Source organism: Rattus norvegicus, chromosome 11 (assembly GCF_036323735.1).
Source record: "Rattus norvegicus strain BN/NHsdMcwi chromosome 11, GRCr8, whole genome shotgun sequence".
NCBI lineage: Eukaryota > Metazoa > Chordata > Mammalia > Rodentia > Muridae > Rattus > Rattus norvegicus.
In genome coordinates, this window is record NC_086029.1 from 67,834,416 (window position 1) to 67,849,049 (window position 14,634).

General features: G+C 38.8%; 1 protein-coding gene across 12 annotated transcripts in view; it reads left to right on the forward strand.

Moving 5' to 3' along the window:
• The window catches only part of Nectin3 (nectin cell adhesion molecule 3), a 106,704-nt gene that overhangs the window by 9,120 nt on the left and 82,950 nt on the right, over positions 1-14,634 (forward strand). The window contains exon 1 of one of the 12 annotated variants that reach the window (XM_063270403.1): positions 13,674-13,760. The exons of the other annotated variants lie outside the window; for them this stretch is intronic. Within the exon in view, the coding sequence (XP_063126473.1) occupies positions 13,724-13,760 (37 nt within the window). The 5' untranslated portion in view covers positions 13,674-13,723. Of the gene's footprint in view, positions 1-13,673; positions 13,761-14,634 lie in introns of those variants that run through there. 12 annotated transcript variants of the gene reach the window in all.

Here is a 14,634-nt window from a genome sequence, read left to right on the forward strand (position 1 = left end):
GTTGGTTTCTCATTGCTATACCCATTTTGGATTTGAAGAAGTTAAAAATTGCCCTTTTGGAGGAATGTAACTTTTCTTCAGTGGTATTGTAAAATCAGCTGTTATTTAAGTAGTGTGGGTGTAGTTTAAATAGCTTCCAGTGGGGGCATATCTTTATAATGTGCATGAAGTGGGTAAACTTAGGATTGGTAGCATGTTATCTTACAATGTAAATATTCCAGACCTTCTGTTGTGGAAGACATAAAAGTACCAAGGAAAAAACCTAAAAACAGGTTGTTCCTAGAGCTAGCCCTTCAGGGCAGTAACTGAGAGTATTACAATTAAGAATGTGGTACACACTTCAGAGAACAAAAGTATACAGTACTGGAAAACTGTGACAAGATTAGCTTTAAACAAATTATTCTGTGAATTGGGCATGATAGTAATGATTGTCTTTAAAAATATTTTGGACCATCGTTTTTGAAGACTTAGAATAAAATTTCTTAAATATAGCTACATTGAGTTAGGTTAAAATTAATTTCAGAATGGTCTTGTCATTGTGGATTCAATTTGATTTAAATTAGAGATAATTGTTTATGGCTCTAAGTTCAACTTAATGCTAAGGTAGTCGGTAAAATGATTTTAACTGGTTTAGAAATTGGTTAGGTCCTTAGGAAAAAAAATGTCTTTTTTAATGCCTTTTACTTAATCGTTTTTGAAGAGATTATGACTGAGAGTGGATGGGGTAGTGCACACAGAGAACACTTGAACCTTGGTTTAAGGGTGCAAGCACACCGCAGAAGCATTTCTCACTAACTCGGAAGTCTGCTTCACGTTAGTTAATAGCCGACATAGCCTCTCTGAATGCTTGCAATTCTTGTAAAACTTGAGAGAGATAAACAAATAACTAGCATAAGACTCTAAAAACATGCCAGTAAGATACTCATGTGAATATCGATTTTTATACTAGCGTCTTCATTCACAAGCAGCGTTTAAATAGAATGAAATTTAGCATAAAATGTCGTAAAGAGTTGCAGTTTTCTTTCGTTTATTGTTTACTAATGTAATGTCAAAAGACTTTGTTTTTAAGTTGCTGTAGACCCTATACCTGGCTGGTTTTTAAATGAAAAAAGAGGGTATATAAAGTCTAGGATTGGCAGTAGTGATGAACATGTATGTCTTAGAAAAATATGGCTGCCTGGTTAAAGTATGGCATTTTATTTCTGTATCTAAGAAGATCGTTCAAAAGTAAAAATAGATTATTTTCATGGTTTTAGTGAGAAAACCTTTTCAATTTAAGACTGGAAGTAATTAATGATTATAGTGCCTATTTTGAAGCCATGCATTGTTATTAAACTTATTTGTTTATAGATACACAGATTTGGATGTACGTGAAAATGTTTGTATATGTGTGTATCTGCATGTATATACATTCATACATATATACAAAAATTTTCATAACATTCCAAAAACCTCTTGCCTCCAAAGCTTTAATTTTGATGATGTATTTTGAGATTGAAGTTTTCTCTGAGGATACTTGTGTTGCTTTGCTGCCCTCTACAGTCGTCTGGAGTAGCGGCTCTGTTTGTATTAATAGCTTCTTTTCCTATCAGATGGTTAGAGTACTTGTTGATTTGTGAAGTTTAAGTCTAAAGAGTGGGTTGAATAATATTTATAGTTAAGTTAAATGTGCTGAGGTTTAGGTAATTATAACAGTTGATCTTGTTATATAGAAATTAAAGGATTTAGAAACTGGATCCAGAGAGAGGTGCTGGTCATTGACTATTACTCAACATGATACCAGACTATATGTCATGGTACTTTCAGGAATGATGATCAAGAAAGCCTAAAAGAGACGCAAATAGAGTTCAGCTGAGTGAAATTGTTATTTCAGATAGGAAGGAGACTTCCCCACCTTTTATTAAACGAAGAACGCCCCTTTGGAATACTGGATCTTAAGATATGTACAGTTTATTTCTTTTTACAGCACCAGGGATCAAATGTCAGGCCTTGAACATGCTAGGCAAACACTTTCCCATTGAGCTATATGGCTTGCACCTAAGAAATATTAAGCTCAGTGTCAGGAGATCCTCATCGAAGGTGTGTGTGTGTGTGTGTGTGTGTGTGTGTGTGTGTGTGTGTAAGAAGAGAGAGACATATAGACAGAAACAGAGACTTAATTACTTTCTTCCTCTAAATGATACTGCATTCACACAGTTGTTGTTGAAATTAAGTTGTACTCTAGATGTACAACAAAACAAGTGTAAAGTGTTGTGGAGTAGGACCTGGTGCTGCCAGTCTGCAGTCTCAGCTACTCACAGGGTTGAGACAGGAGGATTTCAGTCAAATATTCAAGAACGTGAGCCTACCAGCATAGTGAGACCTTGTCTTAAAGAGATTTGAGCATATAGCTCAGTGGTAGTGCACAAGTCTAGCTTGCATTAGACTTTGTCTTCTGTCTCCAGTACTATAAAAATAAATGAAAGTTGTTTGTAGGATTATATGAAGAATATCTTTTACTGTTGATAAAGGCTTGAGGAATCTAACATTCATAGCTGAGTCGTGAACGAATCGCTTATATTTACATTTACCATTATGTGGGAATCTAGTGAAGCAGGAGATAGTACATTGAAAAGACCATTGGGGTAAGGATTCTAGAAGGAATTTCTATTTCTGTGTCATTCAAGTAGGAACTTTTGGAGGCAAATGATTATTTTTCTTAGCTAAGATTGGACTGGTTAACAGGTGCTATGGTAGTTTGAATGAGAACTCTGTGGGGTTTACTTGAACACGTGGTCTCAGTAGATGTGAGTTGGGGAAGTCATGGCGATGCTGGGAGTTGGGGCCTTACTGGAGGAGGTGCATCAGTTACTGCTCCCTCTCTCTACCCTTTGTGTGTGGATGGGAATCACATACTCAGTTCCTACTCTGGCTTCCATGCCGTTTCTTCTCTGCCTTTATGAACTTTCCTCTGGAGCCACACGCCCAAATAAACTAATGTCTTTCTTAAGTTGCTTTTTAACAGCAAAAGAAAAGTGATTAGTAAGAGAAAATGGAAGGGTGCTGTGAAGAATGTGGGCCCATTAGTTTTGAAGGAATATGGAGTGCTTTGGAAGTTTGGACTAGCAAAGCTGTTAAATGCTGTAACAGAGCTCACCAAGGCATCGTCATAGGAATCCCCGAGACAGAAGTTCTCGGAGTAATGTGTACACGGGAGACCTGGCTCGGGGAGTTCAAAGGTAGAATAAAGAGGTAGCAGTTGGACTACAGCCATTTGTATGATATTTTGTCATATCTGATTGCATTATGCCCTTGTCCCAAGAACTTACCTGAAGCTAAATTAAATAAGTCCTTTAGTAGAAAAGATTTGATGATAGTTGATTGATATTGAGTCTGTTGGCATGATTCTTTTTTTTTTCTTTTTTCTTTTTTCTTTTTTTTTTTTTCCAGAGCTGGGGACCGAACCCAGGGCCTTGCGTTTGCTAGGCAAGTGCTCTACCACTGAGCTAAATCCCCAACCCCGGCATGATTAATTCTTTGGGGGAAATTTACATTTGGAAAAGCAAGCAGGGCTAAAACAAAGGAGAAGAAAAAGTGACTAGGAAAAACTTGTGTAAATGTGGTTCAGATGGGGCAGGGTCCATCTCAAGCTGGCAGCAGGACTGTTGGCAATGTCATCCGCATTCTGCTGTTTGGAAATCAGAAAGATGAAAGACTCAGAGGGTAATGGATTCTTCCTCTGCAGTGTCAGAGAGGCATTGAGTCCAAACAATGTATGTCATGGTTGATGTTCTCAAGAGAAGGCCCTGTGAATCTATGAAGGTAAAGCCTGGGTTGTGGTGGAAACCCCAGGTTGTTGGAGATGCCAGAGCAGTGAGGGATCTGTCAAGGAGAGCTTTATACAGAGAGCAGCGCAGCCCAAGAGAAAGATGTGTGTTGCAGACAACAAAGCTGGGGGAATACTGAAGTCCCAAAAGTGGGTTTGGAGAGAGTTAATGATTGCCCTGATAGGACTCCACTCTTGTTTTGGTCCAGTAGTCTTCTCACCATGCTTCTATTTTCTCTTTTGGAATAATAATGTGTATTCTTTGCAATTGTGTGTTGAGTATGTAATTTATTTCTGATTTAATGGGGTCATGAGTAAGAGATTGCCTTAAGTCTCAAAAGAGACTTTGGATATTGGACTATTGAGTAGTGAGACTTCAAGATTATGGAGACTTTTGAAGTTTGACAAAATGCCTTTGGCATTCTATGGCCATGAGCCTGTGGGCAGGGCAGGGGCTTAATGTGGTGGTTTTGATGAGAAATGTGCCCTACCCTGACTCATGTATTTAAACAATGTCCCAAGCTAGTGTTGCTGTTAAGGGTGACTATGGGACCTTTAGGAGACGGATCCTTGCTGAAGGAAGTAAATGATCAGGTGAGCTTTGAGGGTTTGTTTACTCCTCTCCCTTCCTGTTTGTTCCCTGATTCTTGAGTATGGATGGAAATGGGATCACATCATTTCTCCCTGCTGCTGCCTTGTTGTGCATTCCTGCCGTTGTAGACTCTGAAACTGTAAGCCTGTTCTTCCTTAACTTGTTTTGGTTAGACCATTTTATCACAGTGATGGGAAAGTAACTGACTGAGAGGTTTTTGAAGGAAGGTAGCTATAGAGTCAACACTGTGGCTGAGTGTACATTAGTGGGTTCTGTTACTGCTGCATCAATGCTATGAGAGGCAAAAGTGGTCATTGGGAAGATAGGACTCCAAAATAAATGACAATATGTTAGGAAGACTTGAAAGGAGGAATGAATCTGAGAAGTAGAAGTACTTGGGTATCATTGTGACTCAGGAAGGAGTTAGATAAGAACTTGGATTTCTCCTTTAAGTGAGCAGCAAAGAGTAGTGATGGTATTGATTAATCAGTTCATTAATTATGGTGCCTATTCTTTAGATGCACTTGGAATGAAGTAGGATGCGATGTTGGGAATTGTTAGGATTAAGATACACTTGTATTTGGAGCTATTTGTGAGATTATATGACACAATAGAAGAAAGAGGGATCAGGACGAAAAGCAGAAAGGGCACTAAGAAAGGGAAGATGGAAAGATCAAAGTGTTTCGATTAGATAAGCTGTCAGAGGGAGGAGGAGAGGCAAGGGTAATTTGGAGGGCTGACAAGATAGCAGTGCCTATGGATTGGTGAAGGGAGTAGAGATAAACCACTCTGTAGACAGTTTCATAAAACAGTGTCTGCTTTATTGCATGGGAGCAACCTCTTAAATAGTGGAAGCTTTTGTACTGTGAATGGTTAACACATTACCTTGGATTGGATCACAAACACTAATATCACTAGGAAGAAGCACATTAAAGGAGATTGGGAGAATGCAGACTTATCCCCAGGCCAGCTACTGGTTTCTTATACTACATCAGAATTCAGTGCTCTGACTTCCATTATGACGTGCCATTTCTCTTATTTAGAAGTTCAGTGTGCCAGGCCATGCCTGTATTTTCTACTATAGCAGGAGATAGGTCAGCTGGTACAATGCTTTCTTACCACACATGGGCCCCAGGTCTGAGCACACAAGTCACATATTGTGACTCACACCTGGAATCCTTGAGGAGGGAAGAATCCTTGGGTCAGGAGAATCAGAAGCTCAGGGTCATTCTTTGAAACTGGTCTGGAATACATGAGACCCTGACTTGGTGCATAGAGGAAGAAAGGGGAAAAAAAGCTTTTAATAAGTAGACAAGTTGATCACTAGTCAGGAAGAAAAACACTGAAGCATTAAAGACTCAATTTTGTGTATGTATGTATGGATGTGTATGCCCATGGAGTGCTATAAGAGGCCATCAGATCCCCTTTAAATCCTGGAACAGGATTCAAAGATGGTTATAAACTGCTCAAAATATGAGTGCTAGGAACCAAATTCACAACCTTTACCTTTCTAAGAGCAGTGAGGGAGTGCTCTTAACCAAAGAACCATCTTTCCAAGTCCCAGGACTCAATAATTTTGGTGAAGAAATGGGGGAAAAGTCAAAACCCAATGAATTATCCAATGAGGTTGATGGATTATTTATTACTATATTAAAGGAAGTAGGATATAGTTCCCAGTTACCTTTCGAGTTTCATGTAATGGAATGTCTTGACAGTTTAGGATGAGAGAATAAGATAGGGAAAGTAATATGTAAAAGTTTGGGAAGAGAGAAATCATGTAAGGAGAGTAATATGATTTATAATAATAAATATGTTCTGGGTTAGAATAGTAATGGTAAAAATGAAAGGGAAAGGTTTAAAATAAGAGATTAGAAGAAAATAAGTCTTTATGATCCCAGATATTAAAAATGCAGGGAAATGAGTGGATTTGGGGTTTTGTATTGAATACATTAAGAAGAGAGTAGTGTAGCACTTGTTGAATGGAAGACTGCGGTAAGAATCAGAAATTATATAGAGGAATGTATTAGCTTTCTATGTGTGCTAGCTTTCTATGTGTGCCATATAAGCACCATATAAGTTACTTAAACCACTGATATGTGTCCTAGAAATCTTAAATTTGTTTTTAGAATATACTCTTTCTTTGCAAACAAGTTCCTGTGACTGTTGGCAGCTTTTCTTGTTGGTAGCTATGTCAGTAGCGTAACTGCCTCTGTCATGTTATTCTTTCTGTACGTATGTCATAGGGATTTTGGACAACAATCCTATTCTATTAAAGCATACCCTACTTTAGTATGACTACATCTTAAGTTACATGTTAGTTACATGTGCACATAATCCTATTTTCAAATAAGTCACATTTATAGGTATCAAGGCTTAGGTCTTCAACATATATTCTTCTGTAACACAATTGAATTCATGTCAGAAGTGTGAGGCTTTGTTTTGATGGTATGAACTACTATTTGGGGTTCGGTTCAAGTGAAAGGGCCAGGTAAATACAGCATTTGGGAGATGCTAATGTGAGCTGGCCTAGACAAAGTTCAGACAAATGAATGCAGTGTTAAACTCACATATGTAAGTGTGCTATTGAATCACTATGGAATTGATGTATGCAGGAAACCACAACTCAGGACAAGAAATAAATCATTAGCAACATGCCAGAGGTCCTTCTAACTTTCCTTTGCAATTTTAAGCCTTCAGAAATAACCGCAATTCTGTCTGTTCACACTAAATTTTTCATCTTTTCTGATACTAGTGGGTTGGACCACATTATTATACATAGCAGCTTTTTAGAGCCACTGTATAGTATTTTTCATTCTGACTCTTGCAAAATTTATTAGAGTTCTGATGTTACTTTGAATTGTCTTTATTTTTTAAGCTTTTATGAATAGTGTTGGTCTGAGCATCCATAGCAGCTGTCCTGGCAGTGGAATTTCTGGGCACACATGTCTTGCTTTGACATAGCTTAGAACACTTTATATACTCTTAACAGTAGAGTGCAAGAGTTTCCTCTATAATAGCAGATTTTTCTTGTAGTCATTCTAACTATTGAGCAGTACTAAAGCATTAGCTAAATTTGTGTTTCCCTGATGGTTTTAGGATTGTGGACCATATGAACACTTGTTTTGTGAAGTGTGTGTTCATTGTCTTGCTGTTTTAATATATTGGGATGCCTTTATTTAGATTTTGTAGGAGTCTTGTACACGTGCTAGATTTGAACTCTCGTATGTATCTTAGCTTTATATATTACAGATCTATTCTGCGCTTTTCGGTTAGTGAAGTATTTGAGTGGAAGTACTTTGCTCAGGTCATCAAAGCGAATGTTCTTCTCTGACACACTATCATCCATGCAGAATTTACTTCTACGATGATATGTACTAGGTTCTGTGTTCGTTTTCTGTTGACTCTTCGCTGTCACTGTTGCCCTGTTGTATGATCATCAGTCTAGTAGCCCTGGATATGTTTTTTTTTTTTTACTATTTGATTAGACAAGCAAGCAGTTGTGATATTTTTATTATCAACACACACACACATATATACACACACGTATATGGATTTAAATTTAGTAGAGTTTTATCTTTATGAATATTTTACCCATAAGCATACTTTAAAAAATTCTTTTGTGAATTTATATAGAGGAAAATTCAAGTTAAACAAGTTTAAGATTTTCCTGTTACTTCTTTTTCTTTACATCGTGTCTTTTTGTTACTTTTTGTCTGAACAAATCATGTTTTTTGTTTTTGGTTTTTTTTTTTATCTCAGTGCTTTAAAGAGTTTTTTGATACTTTAATTTTTTGAATACTTTCTAACTTTGGTACATTTCCCCATTCCCTTTTTTCTCTCTCACCATGTACCTTTCTCTTCAAATTCATGGTTTCTTTTTAATATTCTTTACATATATGTATATACATTTCTAAATGTGTATTATATACCTTAAATAAATGCAACCTGTTTGGCCGGTATGATGTTACTTGTGTGTGTATGTTTTCAGGCCCAGGGAAGAGCACACTAATTAATGCTTGCTTTCTTTTTTTTAACTAACTAACTAATTAACTAGTGTTGCTTCCCAGTATCAGCCTCCTTTTCTCCTAGTTACCTCTCACATATATTCTCCCCACTCCCTCCTTCCCTTCTCCTCTAAGAAGGACCTCCCCTCATTTACTTTTTCTTATCAAGTCACTGAGGGCTGGCTAGGTGCATCCTCTCCCTCTGAGGCCAGACAAGAGCCCAGTTAGGGGAACTGGATCCACAGGTAGGCAACAGATTAAGGGACAGCCAGTTGTTGGGGAACCTGCAGAAAGACCAAGTTGCTTAATGCTACATATGTGCAGAGGGCCTAGTCCAGCCCATTTTTGCTCTTTGGTGGTTCAGTCTCTGGGGTCCAAGTTAGTCGACTGTGATGGTCTTCCTGTGGAGTTCTTGTCCCCTTTGGTTCCCCTCAATTCTTCCCCCAACTCTTCCACAAGATTTCCCGAGCTCCATTTAATGTTTGGCTGTAGATCTCTGGATTTGTTTTCACTGGCTGCTGGGTAGAGCCTCTCAGAGGACAGTTATGCTAGGTTCTTGTCTGCAAGCATAACAGTATTATTAATAGTGTCAGGAACTGGTTCTTTCCCATGGGGTAGGTCTCAACTTGTGGCAGTCATTGGTCAGCCATTCTCTCCATCTCTGCTCTGTCTCTGTCCCTGCACATCTTGTAGGGAAGACATATTTTGGGTAAGAGGTTTTATGGGTAGGTTGCATGTCCTAATCCCTCCACTGGGAATCCTGCCTTGCTACAGAAAGTGGCTACTTCAGGATCTTTCAGCTAGAGTCACCCCCATAGACACCCTGGAGCTCCCCTCCCCTCTGCCCATGACCAAATGCTTGCTTTCTTAAAAGCTATGTTAGGTTTTTCAGGAAATCTTTAGGACTCAGCATATTTTCATTCTTAAGGCTGCAAGTTATTACGGCAAGACAGTATGAGCATTATTATTAGCAGGGGTGGGGGGGGGGTCGGGTCATAAGGCAATCTGGGGAAAATCAGGCACAAGCTTCCAGAGTGCCTTCCTATAGTCCCACAGGATACACTTGATTGTCACAGGAAAAGCTGTGATGGCACATATGAAATGTCACTAACCATTGAAGCTTGTTTGAGACTCAGTGCTTCCTTGCTTAATAGATGCCCACATTCCAGGCTTAGAAGGAAAGCAGGGTGGTGCACTGTAGAATCCACCTACTTTTATCTGAACCTCAAATTCACTAATTCTTGGTGCTTAGTACTCATTCTTGTGTTTGAGTGTTTTATATTTTGTTGAGGCTTTGTTAGGTGGTGACATTGATATCTTTTAAGTGGTAAGATAGACTTCTGTACCCAGTGTTAGGGATAATTTGTATGTTCGTGAATGCAATGTAGTTTGTTTTCATATTTGTTACCTACACTTTAAACATTTTATATTTATGGATGTGGGAAGAGGTGTGCATGTGTGGTATGTGCATGTGTGTACCCTTCTATAGCAGGCCTCTGTGGAAGTCAGAGACTGTGAAATTGGTTCTCCTCTCCACCATGTCATCTCTGAAGTTTGGCTCAGACCGTTAGGCTTGGTGGCAAGTAGCTTTACCCACCAGGGCTCATGTTGCCGATCCCATGCACAGTTTTATATCTGATTAGTATCTGGAAAGTATACCACTGAACTGTGAGCTCTGTGTACTTCTGTGGGGATTCTGTCCATAACACTTGGTAGGGTTCTCGATTATTCATTCATGTTAATGTGTATATACAATTGTGCATTTAATCAACACAAAAACTTGATATAAATAAAACTTAATACTAGATTATTGTCTTGAAAGCACTAGTTCTTTCTCTGGTGCTTATGAGATGGTTGTTGCTTATTTATATATCCCTGCTTCCTTTTATCTACCGCACACTTAAAATCAGAAGTACAAGACCAAAAGGAAGAAGTCAGAAGTGGGTTCCACACAAAAGTGTGGTTAAAAATTATTCATTTGATTGAAAATTGCTTGGTTGTCACTGAAATATTGTGGAATACAAATTTTGTTATGGATAAAACTTAGTTTTTAACTAATTTTATTATTTAAAAACAACAATACTGTGACAAAATATGTTGACAAGCAGCTTAAGGAAGCAAAGGCTTGCTTTGGCTCTTAAGTCCTGGGTACAGACCGCCATAGGGAAGTCATGGCAGCAGGGCCTCAGGGAAGCTTGTCACATGCAGTCAGGAAGCAGAGATGGTGCTGTTCTCAGCTACTTTCTTACACTTGGAACCATAGCCCACCCAGTGGATGGTACCACAGACATTAGTTCCCACTTGACCTCACCAAATCTAGATGACTCCTCATAGATATGCCTATAAACCTGTCTCCATGGTGAGTAAGTCTGCAGCCTGTCAAAATGACAGTACTAACCCTCTCAGGCACCGAAGGAAGTGTCTTGTAATTACCATGAACCCCTAGGCCGTTTGCCTCTGGTAGATGTAGTGCCGACTTGTGAACCATACATAGCCTTTCTCTGCCTCGGTATCTGGAAGTCTTGGGAGTCTGGAAAGACTGGGTAAATAATCCAGTTTCTCTTTCTGCTAAACTTCCAAAGCTTTCTCATGTAGAGTGTGCACAACACAACTGGGACAGGACGAATGTCCTTTCAAATCTAGGAAGTGGCTTTTTGTGCTTTTGTTATAAACTGGCCACATGGAAAGAACCCCTTGTTTTACTGTAAAATAAGTTAGATCAGATACCATGCAAAATTCCTTACTGATATTTGCAGTTTGCTTTTTTTTTTTTTTTGGAAACTGAAATTTATTTAGGCATATCATGAACTGTTCTAAGTTTTGGGACAAATTAAGAACCTATGTAGTAGGAAAATACAGAAATGATGTCAGAGGTAAATGAGGAATGTCTGTAGTTCAAAAGCATAAGGTGAAATAATTTCAATAGTTTAAAGACTTTTGGTAATTGCTTTTCAATTTTCCAGTTAGCATTTATGAAGTGGAAGCCTTAAGTGTTAGCTCATGACTAAACATTTATACTCTGAAGGATTTATAATTAAGGAATGAAAGAGTTAATGTCTAGGTTTTATACATTTATTTTCCTAATTAAATTTACCATAGTAAGGAATCTATTTCATTATTTCATAAATAAATATTATTACCACTTACTCTTTTTAAAAAAGATTTATTTACTTTATGTATATGAGTACACCATAGCTGTCTTCAGACACCAGAAAAGGGCATCAGATCCCATTATAGATGTTTATGAGCCACTGTGTGGTTGCTGGGAATTGAACTCAGTACCTCTAGCAGAGCAGTCAGTGCTCTTAACTGCATAGCCATCTCTAAAGCACCTGCAGTTTACTCTGATACAGCTCTCTTCCTCAGCCATCCTTCCCTTTCTGATTGGTTCTTTTCCTTTCTCTATCAGTCCCCTTGTCTTTCTTGTCACAAGTATCACATGACTGTCTCATTTCCTCTTTGTTTAAATCTTTTTGTCTGCAGTCTTCTTTCTACTTTCCCGGTGTGTGTGTGTGTGTGTGTGTGTGTGTGTGTGTGTGTGTGTGTGTGTGTGTGTGTGTGCGTGTGCGTGCGCGCATGCTTGGTGTAAGGTTATCACTGTGCGAGTTTGTGAGTCTCTGCTCTACCTCATTGCTCTAACTCACATGCTGTCCTGCTGCTAGTGTGTTCGTATGAGACCCTCTGATGTCAGATAGTGTGATGCCTCCAGGGTTGCTCTTGTTGTCTTATTTTTCATGGGATTTTTAGCATTGTTTCTGCAGTTGTGTACAAATACCACTTACATTTGATGGACAAAGCTTTGAAGATAGTCTTCAGTACCAGCCGTTTCATAATATTAAGTCTGCCAATCCATGAGCTTGGGAGGCCTCACAATTTAAGCACTTAAGTTTCTTTCTCACTTTGAGATTTTCATTGTAAAGGTCCTTCATTCTTTGGGTAGGACTGTTGTGGGTGTTTTATGGTTTAGGAACGTCTTTCCTGGATGATTTGCCTGTTACTGGCTTGACGTTTGGACTTTTCCACTACACTGCTGCGGGGTGGCTCTTCTGTGCCCATGTCTATTTGTGGTTCTTCTGTGTCTGTTTTATATCAACACTTCTACCCATATATTCTTGGGTCATATTCTTGGGTGTGATTTCTTGTTAGATTTGATCTTGCTTTAGTTATTGTTTGTTTGTAAATGCCTGACTACTATTGTCTGGACTTTATTACACTTTTTCTTATAATTAATCTTGGGTTGACAGGTTCACTGTGTTTATTGTTTTTTTTTTTTTTTTCTCATCATCTCATTGTCCTTGCTGGCATTTTTTCTCTATAGTGTTAAATTTCTCCTAAACATTGTTGATCTTTTCATCTAGTTTGCTAATTTTCTTGACTAGGTGGTACCTTTATTTTTTTCATCTACTTCAGGCCTCTCTGTGGTCATTTTTTTTTAATGATTGTTAATTAAAATTTTTTTTTAGCAGTTTCATTCTTATTTTCTCCCTCCCTCCCTCCTTGCCCCCCTCTTACTCTCAGGCACACGGTGCAGTCTAGTTACTCTTTTATCCCTTTCCATCCTGTCAAACCCAGGGTAGTCTCTTTCCAAGCTTCATGTCTTTTTGTTTTGTTAACCACTGAGTTTAACTAGGGCCACGTGTGTGATCATGGGCTGCTCATGCTTGGCTCTTCCCTGGCCAAGTGTGGGGAGGCCCAGACGAGATAGTCCATGTTGCTGTTGAGTTCATGACGACAGTGGCTGTGCCATGCCGTCGAGATGATGTTTTTCAGCCCTTTTCACTCCCTTTGACTCTTGCATTTTTTGCAGCTCTCTTCAGCAGTGCTGCTTAAACATTCAAGAGAAGAATACATGTTTCCTGGTTAGGGCCGAGTACTCACTCAGCTGCCGCTTCCTCTCAGCCCTTCAGGGGCCCATGAGCTGAGCATCACTGTTGTTCACTGGAGAGAGGCTGTCTGATTAACTGCCCATAGCAATTGATATGTGTCTAAACATAAGACAGTTTAATGCTATGCCAGCATAGCTAATACAATAGCAGAAAGCGCCCCCACCCACCACGGAATGTGATATTCCAGACATGAGTCTTTGAGCAGCTTATCGTGCTGTCTGTTGATTTCCATGAGGAGCAGATGTTGACTGGACTCAGTTATAGGATCTTCCCAGCCATGCCTCTGATGCATAAGTAGGCTCATCTAATCTGGATAGGCAGGATTACATTCTTAGGATTCATAAGCACATATGACCATTGGTGCCTCTTCTCTACCATCAGCCTGTATAACATCTTGCAACATTATGAAAGCCGGCCAGGAAGGAAGAAGTACTGAATGCTGATCTTTAGTTTCTCTGTATCTTACATCCAAGGTATGTTGTATCATCAGCAGTAGGACTTACCATCTAGTTCTGGTGGGCAACCAGAACTAGGGAAATGCCAGCCAACCTGTATTGTTTGGGGTACATGCAGGGCTGTCTTATGGAGGTATGCCGCATTCATCAGTATTAACCCACAGCTCCTAGGAACAGGGTTTTCAAGCTACGCAGTTTCATCTTTTAAAGTCTTTTTTTTTAAATTGTATTTTTTTAAACTGGGTTATAATGAACATGCAGGATCTGTTTTCTAAGGAAGAAATAAAGCACAGAGGTAAATGGGTGGAAGGTAGAGAGGAGCTGGGGTAGGGGAACCAGATCAGAATATACTTTTATGAAGAAAATTTTTCAGTAACTGTTGGGCCATTTATAGGAACACCTTGAAAATGTTCATATAAGAATCCAGTAAAACTTTCATGTACAAAACTCACATGCAGAAAACTACTAAAGCCCGGATAAAAGCGAAGAGCTAAACAAATGAAATGGTTTTACATTCGTGGATTGAAGGCACGATGTCTTTAGGATGTTCTTTCTTCACAGATTAGCATATATATGCAGTGCAGCTCCAATGAAGGCTTCGTCTTGTTAGATACTGACAAGTGATTTCCATGTTTGTATAGTTTTGTTTTGTAGATTGCCATTTTCGAGTTGAAGAACCTGCTTATTAATAATTAATAAAACTTCTTTCATTGTGAAGTAATATTTTACTGTGTAATGTATTGCAAGTTGTTTACATGTTGATGAGCAAGGGGGCTGTTTCCAGTTTGAGTCTGTTTGCATCAAGTTACTGTGTCCATTTAGTCAGGGGCTCGTCCAAGAGTGTCTTAAAGAGCACAACTTATTGAAGCTTACTGGATAATCTTGTGACATA